Here is a 20,669-nt window from a genome sequence, read left to right as displayed (position 1 = left end):
GCTCAAATTTGAGAGCAAGCTGCAACACATGTGTCGTCTATCCACAGTGCGAAGCCGCTTCTAAGATACTAATCTTCACCACCACAGTGGAAAATGAACAAACATTTTTCCTAGTATTATCATCACTGGAAGACTAGAAGAAAAGGAATGTGTAAGCATGCAACACAGCCAGTTCTAAGATTAACACATTCCTCCATAAAATAGATAAACAACTGTAATGCATTTCTATATTACTTAAAAGAAAACTGGTTTTGTTTAGTAAAATTCTACCCAAACATTTAATAAAGTCAAATACCATTAAAGCAGCAAGAGAAGTATCCAACACTTTTGTTTTCTAAAGTAAATCTGTACAGCAGATATGATCATCTACATCAACAATATGATTTGCCTGAGTAACTGGACAGGACAAACAAAAACAAAAAAAATAATAATAATAAAAATAAATTTAAAAAAAAAATATATATATATATACGTATATATATATATATTTTTTTAATTTATTTATTATTACTATTATTTTTAATCTGTCCTGTCCAGCTACTCAGGCAAATCATATTGTTGATGTATATATATATATATATATATATATATATATATATATATATATATATATATATATATATATATATATGTGTATATATATATTTTATTTTTTTATTTTTAATTACCGGTAATTAATTTTTTTTATTTATTTAATAGATTTTTGTAAAATTCTTATAAGAATCTATTTTTGACAACCCTAGTAAATAACTAATTTCACAATGTACTGTATATATCTGCGGCTTATATATGTAAACATATATTTATCTCGTAAAATTTAGTGGGTGCGGACTATCTACACTGTACAGTCCGGAAAACACTGTATTTTAATGCTTTTATTATTTTACTTATTTCCTTTTTTTATGGTTTGAAACACCATATCTGTATACTTTGTATGATTTTGTTGTCTATTTTTTCTGTTTTAGTAGCTTGGCTTGATTCTTATTCACGCCACTACCTCAATATACTTTAAAGCAGGGGTGTCCCAACTTTTTGACTTGGGGGCCGCATTGGGTTAAAAAAAATGGCCGGGGGTCGAAAGCAGACTGCATGTAAAGTAACTATATATATATAGCCTATATATATACATATATATATATATACATTGGGGCGGTATAGCTCGGTTGGTAGAGCGGCTGTGCCAGCAACTTGAGGGTTGCAGGTTCAATCCCCGCTTCCGCCATCATAGTCACTGCCGTTGTGTCCTTGGGCAAGACACTTTACCCACCTGCTCCCAGTGCCACCCACACTGGTTTAAATGTAACTTAGATATTGGGTGTCACTATGTAAAGCGCTTTGAGTCACTAGAGAAAAGCGCTATATAAATATAATTCACTTCACTTCACTTCACATATGTGTACATATTATATAATTATGATGGATATATATACAGTAACTAATAATTAAGATATTAAGAGTATGTGAAAGTTGGACTCCTACCTTGTTTACTTCCGTGACAACCTTCTTAAAGTTTTGTAATCAATCAGAAATATCAAGCAGCTAAAATGCGCCAAACATGGATAAGTGTGGAGATAGTGTTTTGTATTTCTCATCATGCTTTGTAATGGATTTAAATAGGTGAATTTTTAATTGTGTTTGGATGTTTTTTATAATATCCACAAAGTTCAGTGAGCAGGTTGTGTTATGTTTGACCGTGTGTGTTGGTTAATTATTTTTTTTGCGGCATGACTCGGGAAGGTTGTTTGGATTGGGTCATATGTGTAAATGCTGTGCTGTATCCCCTTCCAATCACAATTCATGGTCATTGACCTGATTAACTCACAATGGCCACAAGATGGTGACAAATTTGCAGCATTCAGATCCTCAGATATTTAAAATTAATTTGAAAATACCCCACCGACCAGATTCCTTATTAAACTAATGACTCGCAGGCCAAACTGTTTGCACACCCCTGCTTTAGAGTAAAAAAAAAACTAAAAACGTTGTATTACATGCTATGATATATTTTTTAGGGAGACCGTGCTTTCTCAGTGATGACACCTATGCTATGGAATAAGCTCCCTCTGAATATCAAGTCCGCCACCACTCTGGTGGACTCTTTTAGAGCACAGCTTAAAGGCCTACTGAAACTCACTACTACCGACCACGCAGTCTGATAGTTTTAATATCAATGATGAAATCTTAACATTGCAACACATGCCAATATGGCCGGGTTAACTTATAAAGTGCAATTTTAAATTTCCCGGGGAACTTCCGGTTGAAAACGTCTATGTATGATGACGTATGCGCGTGACGTCAATGGTTGAAACGGAAGTATTCGGACACATTGTATCCAATACAAACAGCTCTGTTTTCATCGCAAAATTCCACAGTATTCTGGACATCTGTGTTGGTGAATCTTTTGATATTTGTTTAATGAACAATGGAGACTGCAAAGAAGAAAGCTGTAGGTGGGATCGGTGTATTAGCGGCTGGCTGCAGCAACACAACCAGGAGGACTTGGAGTTGGATAGCAGACGCGCTATCCGACGCTAGCCGCCGACCGCATCGATGATCGGGTGAAGTCCTTCGTTGCGCCGTCGATCGCTGGAACGCATGTGAGCACAGGTGTTGATGAGCAGATGAGGGCTGGCGTAGGTGGAGCGCTAATGTTTTTATCATAGCTCTGAGGAGGTCCCGTAACTAAGTTAGCTTCAATGGCGTCGTTAGCAACAGCATTGCTAAGCTTCAACAGGCGGCACAGCATTAACCGTGTAGTTACAGGTCCAGTGTTTGGTTCGGTGTCTCCTGATAGTAGTATTGTTAATCTTCTGTCTATCCTTACAGTCAGGGGCTTATTTCTTTTGTTTCTATCTGCATTTAAGCACAATGCTATCACGTTAGCTCCATAGCTAAAGTGCTTCACCGATGTATTGTCGTGGAGATAAAAGTCACTGTGAATGTCCATTTCGCATTCTCGACTCTCATTTTCAAGAGGATATAGTATCCGAGGTGGTTTAAAATACAAATCCGTGATCCACAATAGAAAAAGGAGAAAGTGTGGAATCCAATGAGCCCTTTAACCTAAGTTACGGTCAGAGCGAAAAAAGATACGTCCTGCACTGCACTCTAGTCCTTCACTCTCACGTTCCTCATCCACAAATCTTTCATCCTTGCTCAAATTAATGGGGTAATCGTCGCTTTCTCGGTCCGAATCGCTCTCGCTGGTGGTGTAAACAATGGGGAAATGTGAGGAGCCTTTCAACCTGCGACGTCACGCTACTTCCGGTACAAGCAAGGCTTTTTTTTATCAGCGACCAAAAGTTGCGAACTTTATCGTCGATGTTCTCTACTAAATCATTTCAGCAAAAATATGGCAATATCGCGAAATGATCAAGTATGACACATAGAATGGATCTGCTATCCCCGTTTAAATAAAAAAAATTCATTTCAGTAGGCCTTTAAAACTCACCTCTTGACCGCAGATGACTTTTGATTTATGTGTTTATTGTGAGTCTTAAACGTTTATTTTAGATTCCTTTGTGTGTCTCAGTCTCTGTTTTTGTTTTTTTGTTTCTCTACTCGGGCTGCGCCCCGGGCTGATGTAACAGTTGGTTGGGGGGCGCATAATAAATTAAAATAACATAGCATAACATAACATATTATTTGTAATGTACAACTTTTCAAATTTTAGGAGACACATTAGGTATGTTTGCACAATTAGGTATCCGAAAGGTATCGCCTATACCAGCCTGGATTTTACTCGTATCGGATCTGAAAAAAAAGATCAGTGGTATGGCACATCCCTAATTTACAACAATACTAGCAAATTTTAAATTTGATAAGATAAGCTTTATAAAAAATGTGTTACTGCGTTATTATTTTCGATAATCTACTGACAAAGTACCAGATTGGGACTCGGAATTGGATCTGAAACCATAAAATTGAATCGGGACATATCTAGTTTTCCTCATTCCTCTGGGCAACTCACTTTGTGGGAGGGCCATGATCTCACCACTGCTGAGGCGGAAGACCTGCATTGAAGACGATTTTAGACGCTTGGCCGGCGGGCCGAAGGACGAGGAAGAGGTAGCTTTGGAAGTGGACCCGCCTCCAGCTGTGGTCACCTTGTAGAGTACGGATGGAGTGGTGGACGCCAGTCTGAGAGGAGGCTTCTTTGGGGAGGAGAGCGTTGCGGCGACGCCTCGTGTTTCAGTGTCGAGTTTAAATTCGCCGGCTTTGTGCTTGAACTCGTCGGTGTCGATGAGCCGGTTCAGGAGTGCGATCGGCGAGCCTTTGGATTCGGAGTACTCCACGCCGAAGTGACGCAGGTGGGCCCTCGCATGGCTGGACAAGCCTTTCCGGGTCTCAAACCAGGCGCCGCACAGCTGACAGACAATGTCCTTTTTGGGATCCACCTCCAGGGCTGCATGTGGAGAGCAGGATTTTTAGACAAAAGCCAATAAACAATAAATCAAAAAACAATTAGACACTCACTGAGGTTGAGAGGAGCGTCGTTTTCTTGCGGGGCCCAGATCGGTTTAGATGGTGGGGCGGAGAAGTTAGAGGTCAAACTTTTCATCCCCGCAGCCTTGTGCTCTGCGGAGCGCAAGGGGGAAGACGCGGGCAGTAACGAGGAGATGGGGGCTTTCCTCAGTAGCGACAAGGGGGAGCTGGAATGAGCCAGAACCGGAGAGGCACCAGGAGATGGTGTAGAGACGCAGGAGGGTGGCACCACTTTGACTGCTCGGGTCAACACGGAAAGGGATATCGGTTTCACGTCGAAGTCTCCATCCAGGTCATCACGTTTCTGGGAGTCCAGCAGAGAGGCGCTCTTGGGTGACTCCAGGTGAGACAAGCTTTTGTGGCGGTGAACATTGCACTCCTTGGCAGTTTGGTCCACGGGCGCACCGCCGCTTTCTGAAGCCCCCTGCAGCTGGTGAGAGCGGGCGTGGCTGGACATGGCGCGTCTGGTCTGGAACTGAGCTCCACACAAGTCGCACTTCAAGTCATGAGCTGGAAGAAGAAAGGCCAGAGGAGTTCATTAAGGATCGTCATTGAATGACCAGGGTAAGTTTGCAAATGCTTTGACACCTCGGTTTTTGTATGCCCTGTGTTCAAAAACATTCTCAAGAACCAAAAAGGTTTGTTTCGGTTATCGTAAGGCCACACATTGGGCGTAACAAATTAGTCGGTTTGCTCGTCTAACGCTCCGCGGAATCGGGTGTCCAAACAAAGAATCCCACGAGTTGGTGTCGTAGTCTCTGAAGAATGAATAGTGGTTCTTTTAAAGTTGGGACCCATTCGGATTTGGTACAGGAAATCTTTTAATCATCTTTATTGTGTGTGTGGTGTGTGTAGTTATTTGTTCAACTACCTTGCTTTGTTCAGTACCCTTTCATAGCTAACCAATGAAAGGAGAGACAAATTGCTACTAGATTCTTCGACATTGACAACAAATATCGACAGTAAAATCTTTTCGCCTTCAAATTAATTTGTCAACAATTGCTTCGATTTCATTGACGTCACGTCCCGGCCTTTAAATATGCGTGGTGGTCAAGCTAGCTCGGTTCTCCATGGGTACTAGGCGCCATTTAGCCTTTCTCTAAGAAAAAACGCCCTATGCTTGTGTTGTTTTTGGCTGTACGAACCGTTCAAATGGCGAAAAGGATCAACTTTTCTTCAGAGTTCCTCGGGAGATAATCAAGAAGGGCGGAAGAGTGCAAGATTTTACGAAACAAGGAACAAGAACAGTAGTACACGCTGCAGTCCAAGGGAGCATAGTCGAAGAATAAATGAGTTTGCAGTGATTACTTTGTTAAATGTTTGTTTGATATACTTTTAACCTTTAGTACACAACACGTTTGCTACGACTGTTTCGAAAAGCACAAACTCGACGAGTCTAAATAAAAGAAATCAAATGTGAGTAAAACCTAAAAGAGTTAGGTTTTTACCAAAGACAACAATCATGCCGGAAATGTAATTTCAGTTCTTATATGTCTTGTACACCCCGAAGGGAATAAGCGGTAGAAAATGGATGGATGGATGTTAAGAATGGACAATAAACAGCACCTTGAATAAATGAATCTTCCAGCACATACACAATGTTGACATCCAGTTACAGTATATTGTGATAAACAATCATAAATGAATCTTTTAGCACATACACAATGTTGATATCTATAGTTATATTGTGATAAACAATCATAAATGAATCTTTCAGCACGTACACAATGTTGACACCTATAGTTATATTTTGATAAACAATCATAAATGAATCTTTCAGCACATACACAATGTTGATATCTATAGTTATATTTTGATAAACAATCATAAATGAATCTTCCAGCACATACAAAATGTTGACATCTATAGTTATATTTTGATAAACAATCATAAATTAATCTTTCAGCACATACACAATGTTGACATCTATAGTTATATTTTGATAGAGACGGGAAAAAAACAATGTACAACAGCAACAAACATGGCAGTAGACGCAAAGTTAAATCATGAAATGCAACCTTACCCAAGCAAAAACGATGCACATCTATCCGGGAGAGTCTTGATACCAATGTCCTTGACCCAGACACACACAAAGAAGTTGTAGACCTCCATGCTTTTACAAGTTTTAATCTGTTTTGTCGTGTTAATTGATGTCTAGAGCATAATAGTTTGACATTTCTGGGAACCCGACCGACGGATAATAAATGATATCACTCGACTATTTAAAAAAAAATCAAGTATAGGATCTATTTCATTGCATAGTTAGATTTTTTTGCTCGTATCTGATTTTTGCAGAATGATTTAAGCCTCTTTTGTACAACAACCATCTTGTCTTGGTTGACCACCACTGGTTTTCACTTCCATGAAGAAGTCACATGTCGGAATACAAGTGACATCATCACTCATGTTTTTCCGGACAGAAGCGAGTCAGTGCAGGGACTCGCAACAACATTGTATGTGTGGGAACATTTCACCCTAATCTTATTAAAGGCATACTTTGCATCTAGAAAGTAATCACAGTGCTTCACTTTTTCCGCATTTTGTTACAGCCTCATTACAAAATGGAATAAAAAAAAATTTTTCCCCTCAAAATTCTATATGAAATGTTTATTTTTTTAATTTTCAAATGTATTAAAAAAATAAATAGATAAATCTAATGTACATAAGTATTCAGGTCTGTGTACCTTCCGTTCATTCTATTTCCAATTCATAAATGCAAATCAAAAAACTAATTTCGGGCCATTTTTTCTATTTTCATTTTCATTTTGGACAACTATTCAAAGAGACTTTTTTAAAACGACAATAGGACTCCTGCTGAACAAAAATGTTATCATTCTGCTAAAACCTGCTAAAGGCAAAGGAAAAGCTAAAATGCTGCTTCTGGTTCAATCTGTCATCACGCAGATAACCACACATTTTTGCATTTTGGATGAACATATATTCGATTTTTGTGTATATCTGGAAAAATAAAAATCCATAAAAGGAAAACAGCACAAAATCCAATTTTATGGCAATATTTTAATGAAAATCAACCCTTTTTTGTTTGTTTTAAAATCTTCCATATATAATAAAAATCGAAAAACGGCCCTAATTTTGTTTTTTGATTTGCGTTTTAGAATTGGAAATAGAATGAACGGAAGGTACACGTTGCGGCCATTCATTTTTCGTTTGGAATAGAAAAATGGTTTAACAAAAAAATTCACTTTTCCTAATTTTTGGTTCGATAATAAAAAAACAAAAAACGGAAAATGGATCGTTATCCATTATGGAATTGAATTATGTTTTTAAAAATCAAAAATGGAAATTAAAACAAGTGGACATCTAATTTCTTTATACCCTGTTCAAGGTCTGGACATATGTGTAGACTGCACACCCGGCACAACAACAACAGAAGAAGAGCAACGTTTGTCTTCTCGATAGAAAACCAATAAATGTCTCTGGACATTAAAAAACAGAAGGGAACTCTTGACCACGAGAAAATTGTTTTGACGACACAACTGTCGCCGTTCTTTGTCTTCTTCTTCTGTTGTTGTTGTTTCGGGTCCATCGCAAACGAGGACCTGAAAAGACACTGCGCAGGTGTGATCCAAAGATGAAAAAAACTTTTAGATACGATTAATCGCAATTCATTATGAGTTAAAGGCCTACTGAAACCCACTACTACCGACCACACAGTCTGATAGTCTATATATCAATGATGAAATCTTAACATTGCAACACATGCCAATACGGCCGGGTTAACTTATAAAGTGCAATTTTAAATTTCCCGCGAAACTTCCGGTTGAAAAACGTCTTTGTATGATGACATATGCGCGTGACGTCAATGGTTGAAACGGAAGTATTCGGACACCATTGTATCCAATACCAAAAGCTCTGTTTTCATCGCAAAATTCCACAGTATTCTGGACATCTGTGTTGGTGAATCTTTTGCAATTTGTTTAATGAACAATGAAGACTGCAAAGAAGAAAGCTGTAGGTGGGATCGGTGTATTAGCGGCTGGCTGCAGCAACACAACCAGGAGGACTTTGACTTGGATAGCAGACGTGCTAGCCGACGCTAGCCGCCGACCGCATCGATGATCGGGTGAAGTCCTTCGTCGCTCCGTCGATCGCTGGAACGCAGGTGAGCACGGGTGTTGATGAGCAGATGAGGGCTGGCTGGCGTAGGTGGATAGCTAATGTTTTTAGCTCTGTGAGGTCCCGTAGCTAAGTTAGCTTCAATGGCGTCGTTAGCGACAGCATTGTTAAGCTTCGCCAGGCTGCAAAGCATTAACCGTGTAGTTACAGGTCCATGGTTTAATAGTATTGTTGATTTTCTGTCTATCCTTACAGTCAGGGGTTTATTTCTTTTGTTTCTATCTGCAGTTAAGCCCGACGCTATCACGTTAGCTCCGTAGCTAAAGTGCTTCGCCGATGTATTGTCGTGGAGATAAAAGTTACTGTGAATGTCCATTTCGCGTTCTCGACTCTCATTTTCAAGAGGATATAGTATCCGAGGTGGTTTAAAATACAAATCCGTGATCCACAATAGAAAAAGGAGAAAGTGTGGAATCCAATGAGCCCTTGTACCTAAGTTACGGTCAGAGCGAAAAAAGATACGCCCTGCACTGCACTCTAGTCCTTCACTCTCACGTTCCTCATCCACGAATCTTTCATCCTCGCTCAAATTAATGGGGTAATCGTTGCTTTCTCGGTCCGAATCGCTCTCGCTGCTGGTGTAAACAATGGGGAAATGTGAGGAGCCCTTCAACCTGTGACGTCACGCTACTTCCGGTACAGGCAAGGCTTTTTTTATCAGCGACCAAAAGTTGCGAACTTTATCGTCGATGTTCTCTACTAAATCCTTTCAGCAAAAATATGGCAATATCGCGAAATGATCAACTATGACACATAGAATGGATCTGCTATCCCCGTTTAAATTAAAAAAATTCATTTCAGTAGGCCTTTAAGTATGGACAAAACGTAATTAATTGCGACTAAATATTTCAATCGTTTGACAGCCCTAATTTCAACAAATAAAACCTAGAAAACGCAGCGCAGTAAAAATGCAAGCCTGATCAGAACTGACTCACCTGAACTAACTGGACTGTATTCGTTGGTGGAAACGCGGCTCAAGATCTGATGCCATGTTTCCACCGAATGTTATGATTTGTCAATTTGGAAGAATATACAGGCTGAGAAAACATTGTTACGTTAACCAAAAAAACTAAGCACTTTATCCAACTACCTTGAACCTGTGAATTGGACTTGAAACCGGTTTGATTTGCACAGTGTAAGCCCAAGCTTTAAGTTTCTACCATGGGAAATGATGGCGATAGCTACACACATAGTGAAGCGTCATACCAGCTGGATACAGTTTAACCTACAAATTAATTCAACTATGAAGAGAAGTGTATTTTGCTAAGCAGAAACAGTGGAAAGTGACTGGGATGTCATTTGAGAGCAAAGAACGAGACATTGTTTGTGCCAGCGCCACTTAAGAAGTCATGGCCATCTTGACTCTTCTGTCTGACTGGAAACTTACCAAGACAAATGAAGCTATTCTTTGTGTGGTAAAGTAAATAAATCCTAAACTTGTCCACCCGCTTTGAGTCTGTTTCTCCAGACAGACTAGCAGTTGACTCACTCTTCATTGTTGAAGGGGAACTGCACTTTTTTTGGAATTGTGCCTATGCTTCACAGTCATTATAAAAGACAAGAAGACCAACTTTTTTTTTTTTTTTTTAAGGATTTTAAATATGATTTAAAAAAAACGCTTGAAAAATGCAGGTAATGGGAGTCAGCATTGTCATCTTCAAAGTCCTCCATCAACATTTTATATACACACTGCAAGTATATATATAATGTAGTAACAGACACCTTCATAACAATATGTAATATGTACAATATACACACTGCAGGTATATATATAATGTAGTAACAGATACCGTCATAACATTATGTAATATGTACAATATACACACTGCAAGTATATATATAATGTAGTAACAGACACCTTCATAACAACGGCGTGGCGAAGTTGGTAGAGTGGCTGTGCCAGCAATCGGAGTGTTGCTGGTTACCGGGGTTCAATTCCCACCTTCTACCTTCCTAGTCACGTCCGTTGTGTCCTTGGGCAAGACACTTCACACTTTGCCTCTGATGGCTGCTGGTTAGCGCCTTGCATGGCAGCTCCCGCCATCAGTGTGTGAATGTGTGTGTGAATGGGTGAATGTGGAAATACTGTCAAAGCGCTTTGAGTACCTTGAAGGTAGAAAAGCGCTATACAAGTATAACCCATTTATCATTTATTTAATATGTAATATGTACAATATACACACTGCAAGTATATATATAATGTAGTAAGAGACACCTTCATAACAATATGTAATATGTACAATATACACACTGCAAGTATATATATAATGTAGTAACAGACACCTTCATAACAATATGTAATATGTACAATATACACACTGCAAGTATATATATAATGTAGTAAGAGACACCTTCATAACAATATGTAATATGTACAATATACACACTGCAAGTATATATATAATGTAGTAAGAGACACCTTCATAACAATATGTAATATGTACAATATACACACTGCAAGTATATATATAATGTAGTAAGAGACACCTTCATAACAATATGTAATATGTACAATATACACACTGCAAGTATATATATAATGTAGTAACAGACACCTTCATAACAATATGTAATATGTACAATATACACACTGCAAGTATATATATAATGTAGTAACAGACACCTTCATAACAATATGTAATATGTACAATATACACACTGCAAGTATATATAATGTATTAACAGACACCTTCATAACAATATGTAATATGCACAATATACACACTGCAAGTATATATAATGTAGTAACAGACACCTTCATAACAATATGTAATATGTACAATATACACACTGCAAGTATATATAATGTAGTAACAGACACCTTCATAACAATATGTAATATGTACAATATACACACTGCAAGTACCGTATTTTTCGGACTATAAGTCGCAGTTTTTTTCATAGTTTGGCCGTGGGTGCGACGTATACTCCGGAGCGACTTATGTGTGAAATTATTAACACATTACCGTAAAATATCAAATAATATTATTTATCTCATTCGCGTGAGCGACGAAGCAAATGGCAGCAATCGTCACACACACGCCAACCAATAAGAATTTGGCGGGGGCGGGTCATGGCAGAAGTGCATTGTGGGTTTTGGAACGCTAACTGCTATATGCTATACGCTACTGCCGGAGCTATTAAAATGGATCACATCAGCAATCGCGGTAACTTATAAAAACTGAAAAGGACTGAACTAAAATGGCACCGAAAGGAAATCATATACTGCAGATTACAAGCTGAACGTAGTGAAATATGCACCAGAAAACGGCGATCGAGCAGCAGAAAGAATGGACGCTAGCGGGGCATACCAGGAGCAACACAGAGGAGGAAGATTTCATGTTATTTAGCGATCGGGAGTGACAGTTGTTTGGTAAACGTATAGCATGTTCTATATGTTATAGTTATTTGAATGACTCTTACCATAATATGTTACGTTAACATACCAGGCCCGTTCTCAGTTGGTTATTTATGCCTCATATAACGTACACTTATTCAGCCTGTTGTTCACTATTCTTTATTTATTTTAAATTGCCTTTCAAATGTCTATTCTTGGTGTTGGATTTTATCAGATAAATGTCCCCCAAAAATGCGACTTATACTCCAGTGCGACGTGCATATATGTTTTTTTTCTTCTTTATTGTGCATTTTCGGCCGGTGCGACGTATACTCCGGAGCGACTTATAGTCCGAAAAATACGGTATATATACAGTATAATGTAGTAACAGACACCTTCATAACAATATGTAATATGTACAATATACACACTGCAAGTATATATATAATGTAGTAACAGACACCTTCATAACAATATGTAATATGTGCAATATACACACTGCAAGTATATATACAGTATAATGTAGTAACAGACACCTTCATAACAATATGTAATATGTACAATATACACACTGCACTGTTTGATTTATTTACTTAATCCATTCCATAATTTAATTCCACATACTGACGTACTAAAGGTGTTAAGTATTGTACGTGTTGCTTGTGACTTAACCAAAAAAGTAATTTAATTATTAATATAATTACTCTTTAACAAAAGTAATTAATTCATTACTTAAAAAAACATTAGATATAAGTCATATGTAGGAGAGAAGTTTATAAGAGCAGAGTGTTTGTGCGTGTGTGTGTCTTTAAAAGGCGGTGTCTGTTGCCCAAGTGAAGTGTGACTTCAACGAGGGTTTCAGCTAAACTATTGTTGTTAGCTTTCGCAGTTAGCAGCGGCAGTCTGACAGCTGTTCTGTTGAATCTTTTCACCGGCTTGTTTTACCTCTGGGTCCTTCCCCAGCTACGGTGCCTCACCGGTTGCCAACGGCCGTAACAAAGGCACATCAAAAGATACCGGTATGGCAGTATCGTCTCAAATATATGTCTCTTTCTAAATGATACCAGTAATAACTATAGTACTGCGCATCCCTAGCCCAGCCTTAAAATTATGATAAACAATAGAGAATTATATTGTGCGATATACATTTTTATGTCGCACTACTAACAAAATATCGCACAGCACTAATATTAAGGATGCGAGAAATTAGGAAATGAAATAATTTAACAAAAAATAAATGTTTCTTTCATAATAAAATCTATTCCCACATTGGCCGGACTGGTAAAATCATGGCATAATTACTTAAAAATAAAGACAACTTCAGATTGTTTTCTGTTTTACTTTGGCGGAAAAATAGAACAAGCGCATTCTGAAAATGTACACATTACAAATAATCCTCTTAGCAAAACACTTCAAGTTTTTTGAAAATTCTGAGGGAAAAATCGGTGCAGTTTCAAAAACACCATGAAGAACGCAACAAACTTGGACTTTGTCTTAGTGTTTTTATAAAGCCATCAAACTTTTAGCACTTCCTGTTCAGCATTCTCATGTTGACAGTTCAACATTAAAGTTGGTTTGGAAAAGCAATCGAGTGTTTCCTAAAACCGCCGCAATGGTGACATCCCCAACTGCCACAATATATTCATTTATCATAATTCAAATATTACAAATATAACATAAACAAAACAATCATCAAAATGACACTATAATAACCGAAATCAAGGTAACATAACTACAAACTTAGCAAATGTGAAAATGGTAGATTTAAGCATAAATTAAAATAGAACAAACATCAAATGTAGAAACACACATTTGTACAATGGAGTTCATGGTGCACATCGTGCCGTAACCAAATGCGAGCGCTGCACGGAACTCTAACTACAAAGATGATGGTCATGTTGATCTAAGTCTTTGCATTTTACCATTTTGTTATTTTATCCGTCGAGTGGATTATTTACAATGGAAAAAAGGTATCGTGCGTTGTTTGGGCGTCGGCCGCCAGCCACAAGAGAAGCTGCTGATTGCTTTCAACCTGCGCTGATTAGAGTAGCGGCAGCCAATCCAAAGGGCGTTTAAAGTCAGCTGACACGTCACCTTTAAACAGTGTGACGTGTAACCTGGGTTACATTTGAATTGCTATTGTGACATCCAGTGGATTAGAACAGCAGTTTTTTTTTAAAATAAATTGCAGCTCATCTTTTATACTTGGCAAACTCATCTTGTGAGCCGGATTAAACCTGTTCACGGGCCGTATGTTTGACACCCCTGATATATATTACCAAACTCTGGTATGTTACACATACCTGTATTTCACTGTACACACCAAGGACAGTGACAGTCTCCATGTTTAATTCTGGTTTCAGTTCTGTAACATATGAGCCAAATACTCCATACAAACACTTTCAGACTAAAATGTTAGCTTTTAGTGTTATTTTTAGCAGCATAATTACCTGCTACAAGGGTGGTACTGTGAAAAGCTACTGCTTTTGATCTCTTGACACCTTTACGACTTAGCAACCTGCCATTCTGAGCCAGGAAAAGGATCCAAGTGCATTAAAAAGCCCTACGGTGTCCATTTATCTACTTTGTATCTTGAGGGACAACAATGGTCTCCTGTTGCTGTATTGCTATTTGCAACCCAGCCAAGTATGATTCACTATCACCACAGCAAGAGTTGCCATTAGCAAATGTGACCATTTGCTGAAAATCTTCATCACTTACCTTTGGTGTCTGCTTCCTCCCGTGGAGAGAGGCCATCCTCGCCTACGCTGTGCAGATGCGGTTTCTTTGGGCTGGAACTCGGCTCATCATTAGCCGGGTGCGGTCGTTCTTCATCTTCTTCTTCTGCTGCTTTGACACCTACAACACAACACACACACTGTCTATTGCCGTATAAAAGGACAACTGTTCCAGAATACAATTATGGTGAAGAACTACAAAGTAGCTAAAGGGCGGGGATTGGCAACCCCTACTGCCTCCCTTGAGGTTTTTCAAAAATGTATGAAAATGGAAAAAAATTGGGGGAAAAAAATATATTTTTTGTTGTAATATGGTTTCTGTAGGAGGACAAACATGACACACACCTTCCTAATTGTTAGAAAGCCAGCTGTTTAATATGTTTGTGTTTATGCGTCACTGATGAGAGTATTTGAGTCCTTGAACTCACCGTAGTTGTGTGGACTGTGACACGACAGTTTGTTTACATGTACAACTTTCTCTGACGCTGCCACAGAAAGGCGTGTTTTATGCCACTCCTTCTTTGTCTCATTTTGTCCACCAAACGTGTTATGCTGTGCGTGAATGCACAAAGGTGAGCTTTGTTGATGTTATTGACTTGTGTGGAGTGCTAACCAGGCATATTTGGTCACTGCAGTAATAGACTGCAAGCTAATAAATGCTAACATGCTATTTAGACCAGCTGTATGTATGAAAATGGAAAAAAAATGGGGGAAAAAATATATTTTTTGTTTTCATATGGTTTCTGTAGGAGGACAAACATGACACAAACCTTCCTAATTGTTAGAAAGCCCACAGTTTAATATCTTTGTGTTTATGCTTCACCGATGAGAGTATTTGGTGAGCGCCGTTTTGTCCTACTAAATTCAGTGGTAGTAGTTTGTTTACATGTACAACTTTCTCCGACGCTGCCACAGAAAGATGTGTTTTACGCCACTCCTTCTTTGTCTCATTTTGTCCACCAAACGTTTTATGCTGTGCGTCAATGCACAAAGGTGAGCTTTGTTGATGTTATTGACTTGTGTGGAGTGCTAATCAGGCATATTTGGTCACTGCAGTAATAGACTGCAACCTAATAAATGCTAACATGCTAATTAGGCCAGCTGTATGTATGAAAATGGAAACAAATTGGGGGGAAAAATACATTTTTTGTTTTAATATGCTTTCTGTATGAGGACAAACATGACACAAGCCTTCCTAATTGTTAGAAAGCCCACTGTTTAATATGTTTGTGTTTATGCTTCACAGATGAGAGGATTTGGCGAGCGCCTTTTTGTCCTACTAAATTCGGCGGTAGTACAAAACCCAAACCAAGTGAAGTTGGCACATTGTGTAATTCGTAAATAAAAACAGAATCCATCCATTCATCCATTTTCTTCCGCTTATCCGAGGTTGGGTCGCGGGGACAGCAGCCTAAGCAGGGAAGCCCAGAATTCCCTCTCCCTAGCCACTTCGTCCAGCTCCTCCCGGGGGATCCCGAGGCGTTCCCAGGCCAGCCGGGAGACATAGGTGGCATCCTGATCAGATGCCCGAACCACCTCATCTGGCTCCTCTCAATGTGGAGGAGCAGCGGCTTTCGTTTGAGATCCCCCCGGATGACAGAGCTTCTTACCCTATCTCGAAGGGAGCGTCCCACCACCCGGCGAAGGAAACTAATTTCGGCCGCTTTTACCTGCAATCCTGTCCTTTCGGTCATAACCCAAAGCTCATGACCATAGGTGAGGATGGGAATGTAGATCGAATGGTAAATTGAAAGCTTTGCCTTCCGGCTCAGCTCCTTCTTCACCACAACGAAATCGATACAGCATCCACATTACTGAAGATGCCGAACCGATCCGCCTGTCGATCTCACGATCCACTCTTTCCTCACTCGTGAACATCACTCTGAGGTACTTGAACTCCTCCACTTGGGGCAAGATCTCCCCAACCCGGAGATGGCACTCCACCCTTTTTACGGGCGAGAACCACGGACTCTGACTTGGAGGTGTTGATTCTCATCCCAGTCGCTTCACACTCGGCTGCGAACCGATCCAGTGAGAGCTGAAGATCCTGGCCAGATGAAGCTATCAGGACCACGACATCTGCAAAAAGCAGAGACCTAATCCTGCAGCCACCAAACCGGATCCCTTCAACGGCCTGACTGCGCTTAGAAATTCTGTCCATAAAAGTTATGAACAGAATCTGTGACAAAGGGCAGTCTTGGCGGAGTCCAACCCTCACTGGAAACTGGTCTGACTTACTGCCAGCAATGCGGACCAAGCTCTGACACTGATCATATAGAGAGCGGACCGCCACAATCAGAGAGTCTGATACCCCATACTCTCTGAGCACTCCCCACAGGACTTCCCGGGGGACACGGTCGACTGCCTTCTCCAAGTCCACAAAGCACATGTAGACTGGTTGGGCAAACTTCCATGCACCCTCAAGGACCCTGCCGAGAGTATTGAGCTGGTCCACAGTTCCACGACCAGGACAAAAACCGCACTGTTCCTCCTGAATCCAAGGTTCGACTATCGGCGTAGCCTCCTCTCCAGTACACCTGAATAGACCTTACCGGGAAGGCTGAGGAGTGTGATCCCACGATAGTCGGAACACACCCTGCAGTTCCCCTTCTTAAAGAGAGGAACCACCACCTCGGTCTGCCAATCCAGAGGTACCGCCCCCGATGTCCACACAATGTTGCACAGTCTTGTTAACCAAGACAGCCTCACAGCATCCAGAGCCTTAAGGAACTCCAAGCAGATCTCCTACCACCCCCGGGGCCAGGAAGACGTGTTAGTGGGATTGAGGAGGTCTTCGAAGTATTCCCTCCACCGATCCACAACGTCCGCAGTCGAGGTCAGCAGAACACCATCCTCACCATACACGGTGTGGACAGTGCACTACTTTACCTTCCTGAGGCGGCGGATGGTGGTCCAGAATCGCTTCGAAGCCATCCGGAAGTCGTTTTCCATGGCTTCCTCGAACTCCTCCCATGTCCGAGTTTTTGCCTCCGCGACCACTTGGCCTGTCGTACCTGTCCATCCACCTTGCGGCCACAGCTTCAATCGTCCGCCTCGACAATAGAGGTACGGAACATGGTCCACTCGGACTCAAAGTCCAGCGCCTCCCTCGTGACATGTTCAAAGTTCTTCCGGAGATGGGAATTGAAACTGTCTCTGACAGGAGACTCTGCTAGACGTTCCCAGCAGACTCTCACAATCTGTTTGGGCCTGCCAGGTCTGTCCGGCATCCTCCCCCACCATCGCAGCCAACTCACCACCAAGTGGTGATCGGTAGAAAGCTCCGCCCCTATCTTAACCCGAGTGTCCAAAACATGAGACCGCAGATCTGATGACACAACTACAAAGTCGATCATGGAACTGTGGCATAGGGTGTACTGGTGCCAAGAGCACATATGGACACCCTTGTATTTGAACTCCAACGTGCAGGCTTTGAGCCAGGGAGCAACAAGAATTTCCACCCCAGCCCGTCGCCTCTCACTGCGTGCAACGCCAGAGTGGAAGAGAATCCAGCCCCTCTCGAGGGAATTGGTTCCAGAGCCCTTGCTGTGCATCGAAGTGAGTCCGTCTATATCTAGCCGGAACTTCTCCACCTCGCGCACTAGCTCAGGCTCCTTCCCCCCCAGCGAGATGACGTTCCACGTCCGAAGAGCTAGCTTATGTAGCCGAAGATCGGACCGCGCCAAGTGCCCTGCCTTCGGCTGCCGCCCAGCTCACATCGCACCCGACCTCTCCCATGAGTGGTGAGCCCATTGGAGGGGGGACCCACGTTGCCTCTTCAGGCTGTGCCCGGCAGGGCTCTACGAGGACAGGCCCGGCCACCAGGTGCTCGCCATCGTGCCCCACCTCCGGGACTTGCTCCAGAGGGGGGTCCCGGTGACCCGCATCCGATTAATCGACTAAAAAAAAACCTGCTTTGATTTATATTCTGCAGCTTCGATTAATCGTTTAATGTGTGTAACCAATCAAATTGGATACAAATTTTAACTGCATTCAGTGCCCGGAACTTTAAGTATGCGGACAAAAAAAGTGCAATTAAAAGTTTGATAATGTGCATTTATTAGAAAAAAAAGAATGCAGGTTATGGCAAGCAGAACAATCTTTGTTTATTTAAACTGTTTTCCCTGAAATATGCATTGTGTTTTATCCGATTACTCGATAAATCACTGGATGACTAAAACAATCGATAGATTCGGCTCTAACTCAAGGTGCGATATTATAAGAAAAACTTTGTTTTGTCTATAATAGGGGGGCGAGGCACCTCCCCAAGATGTTGAAGTTAATTGTATTTAATTGTATTTTCTATATAGTGTCAGCTGACAACTTGGGCTGCAACGATTAATCGACTAAAAAAACACTTTGATTAATACTCAGCTGCTTGGATTAATCGTTTAATGAGTGTAACTAATAAAATTTGATAACAAATTTGAACCGTATTCAGTGCCCAGAACTTTAAGTACGCGGACACAAAAAGTGCACTTAAAAGTTTGATAATGTGCATTTATTAGATAAAAACAATAAAGGTTATGGCAAGCAAAACAATATTTGTTTATCTAAACTGTTTTCCATGAAATATGCATTGTGTTTTATCCGATTACTCGATTATTCGAAAAAATTATTTGATAAATCACCGATTACTAAAATAATCGATAGATGCGGCTCTAACTCAGGGTGAGATATTATAATAAAAATTGTGTTTTGTCTATAATAGGGGTCTGAGGCACCTCCAGTAAATGTTGAAGTTAATTGTATTTAATTGTATTTTCTATATAGTGCCAGCTGACAACATGGGTTGCAACGATTAATCGACTAAAAAAACGCTTTGATTTATATTCTGCTGCTTTGATTAATTTTTTAATATGTGTAACTATTTAAAATAGATACAATTTTAAACCGCATTCAGTGCCCAGAACTTTAAATACATGGACAAAAAAAGTGCAATTAAAAGTTTGATAATGTGCGTTTATTAGATAAAAAGAACGTAGGTTATGGCAAGCAGAACAATCTTTGTTTATCTAAATTGTTTTCCCTGAAATATGCGTTGTGTTTTATCTGATTACTCGATAAATCACTGGATTACTAAAATAATCGATAGATTCGGCTCCAATTTAGGGTGAGATTTTGTAAGAAAAGCGTTGTTTTGTCTATAATAGGGGGCTAAAGCACCTCCCGTAAATGTTGAAGTTAATTGTATTTAATTGTATTTTCTATATAGTGCCAGCTGACAACTTGGGCTGCAACGAATAATCGACTAAAAAAGATTAGATTTTTATTCTGCTGCTTTTATTAATCGTTTAATGAGTGTAACCAATAAAATTTGATTAAAATTTGAACCGATTTCAGTGTCCAGAATTTTAAGTACGCGGACCAAAAAAGTGCTATTAAAAGTTTGATAATGTGCATTTATAAGAAAAAAAAGAATAAAGGTTATGGCATGCAAAACAATATTTGTTTATTTAAACTGTTTTCCCTGAAATATGCATTGTGTTTTATCCAGTTACTCGATAATTTGATTAATGACTGGATAACTAAAACAATCGATAAATTCGGCTCGAACTCAAGGTGAGATATTATAAGAAAAACTTTGTTTTGTCTATAATAGGGGGACGAGGCACCTCCCCAAAATGTTGAAGTTAATTGTATTTAATTGTATTTTCTATATAGTGCCAGCTGACAACTTGGGCTGCAACGATTAATCAACTAAAATAAGCTTTGATTTTTTTATTGTGCTGCTTCGATTAATCGTTTAATGAGTGTAACCAATAACATTACATCAAAAATGTTGTGAGCGGTATTAAATTCAAAAGAAATACATAGGACATCTCTGCCAATTCAGCCAAAAGGAGCAATTTACAGGAGTTATAATGGAGAGAACCTACTATATTAGAAAAAGGCAGCATAAATATGGGTTGCAAAAAGAGCCTTCTGTGTCTAAAAAGAATAAGGCAACCGGGGTTATGTTTGCACATAAT

General features: G+C 39.9%; 1 protein-coding gene across 2 annotated transcripts in view; it reads right to left on the bottom strand.

Annotated features, from left to right (window-relative positions):
- wizb (WIZ zinc finger b) overlaps window positions 1-20,669 on the bottom strand; it is an 86,862-nt gene that overhangs the window by 47,386 nt on the left and 18,807 nt on the right. For both annotated transcript variants that reach the window (XM_062036944.1, XM_062036945.1), the window contains exons 2-4: window positions 14,681-14,818; window positions 4,477-4,995; window positions 3,971-4,405 (exon numbers count right to left, since the gene is read on the bottom strand). In XM_062036944.1, the coding sequence (XP_061892928.1) occupies window positions 3,971-4,405; window positions 4,477-4,995; window positions 14,681-14,818 (1,092 nt within the window). The remainder of the gene's footprint in view (window positions 1-3,970; window positions 4,406-4,476; window positions 4,996-14,680; window positions 14,819-20,669) is intronic.

This window comes from Entelurus aequoreus, linkage group LG25, assembly GCF_033978785.1.
Source record: "Entelurus aequoreus isolate RoL-2023_Sb linkage group LG25, RoL_Eaeq_v1.1, whole genome shotgun sequence".
In the NCBI taxonomy this organism is placed as follows: domain Eukaryota; kingdom Metazoa; phylum Chordata; class Actinopteri; order Syngnathiformes; family Syngnathidae; genus Entelurus; species Entelurus aequoreus.
This window is presented reverse-complemented; position numbering and strand designations above follow the sequence as displayed.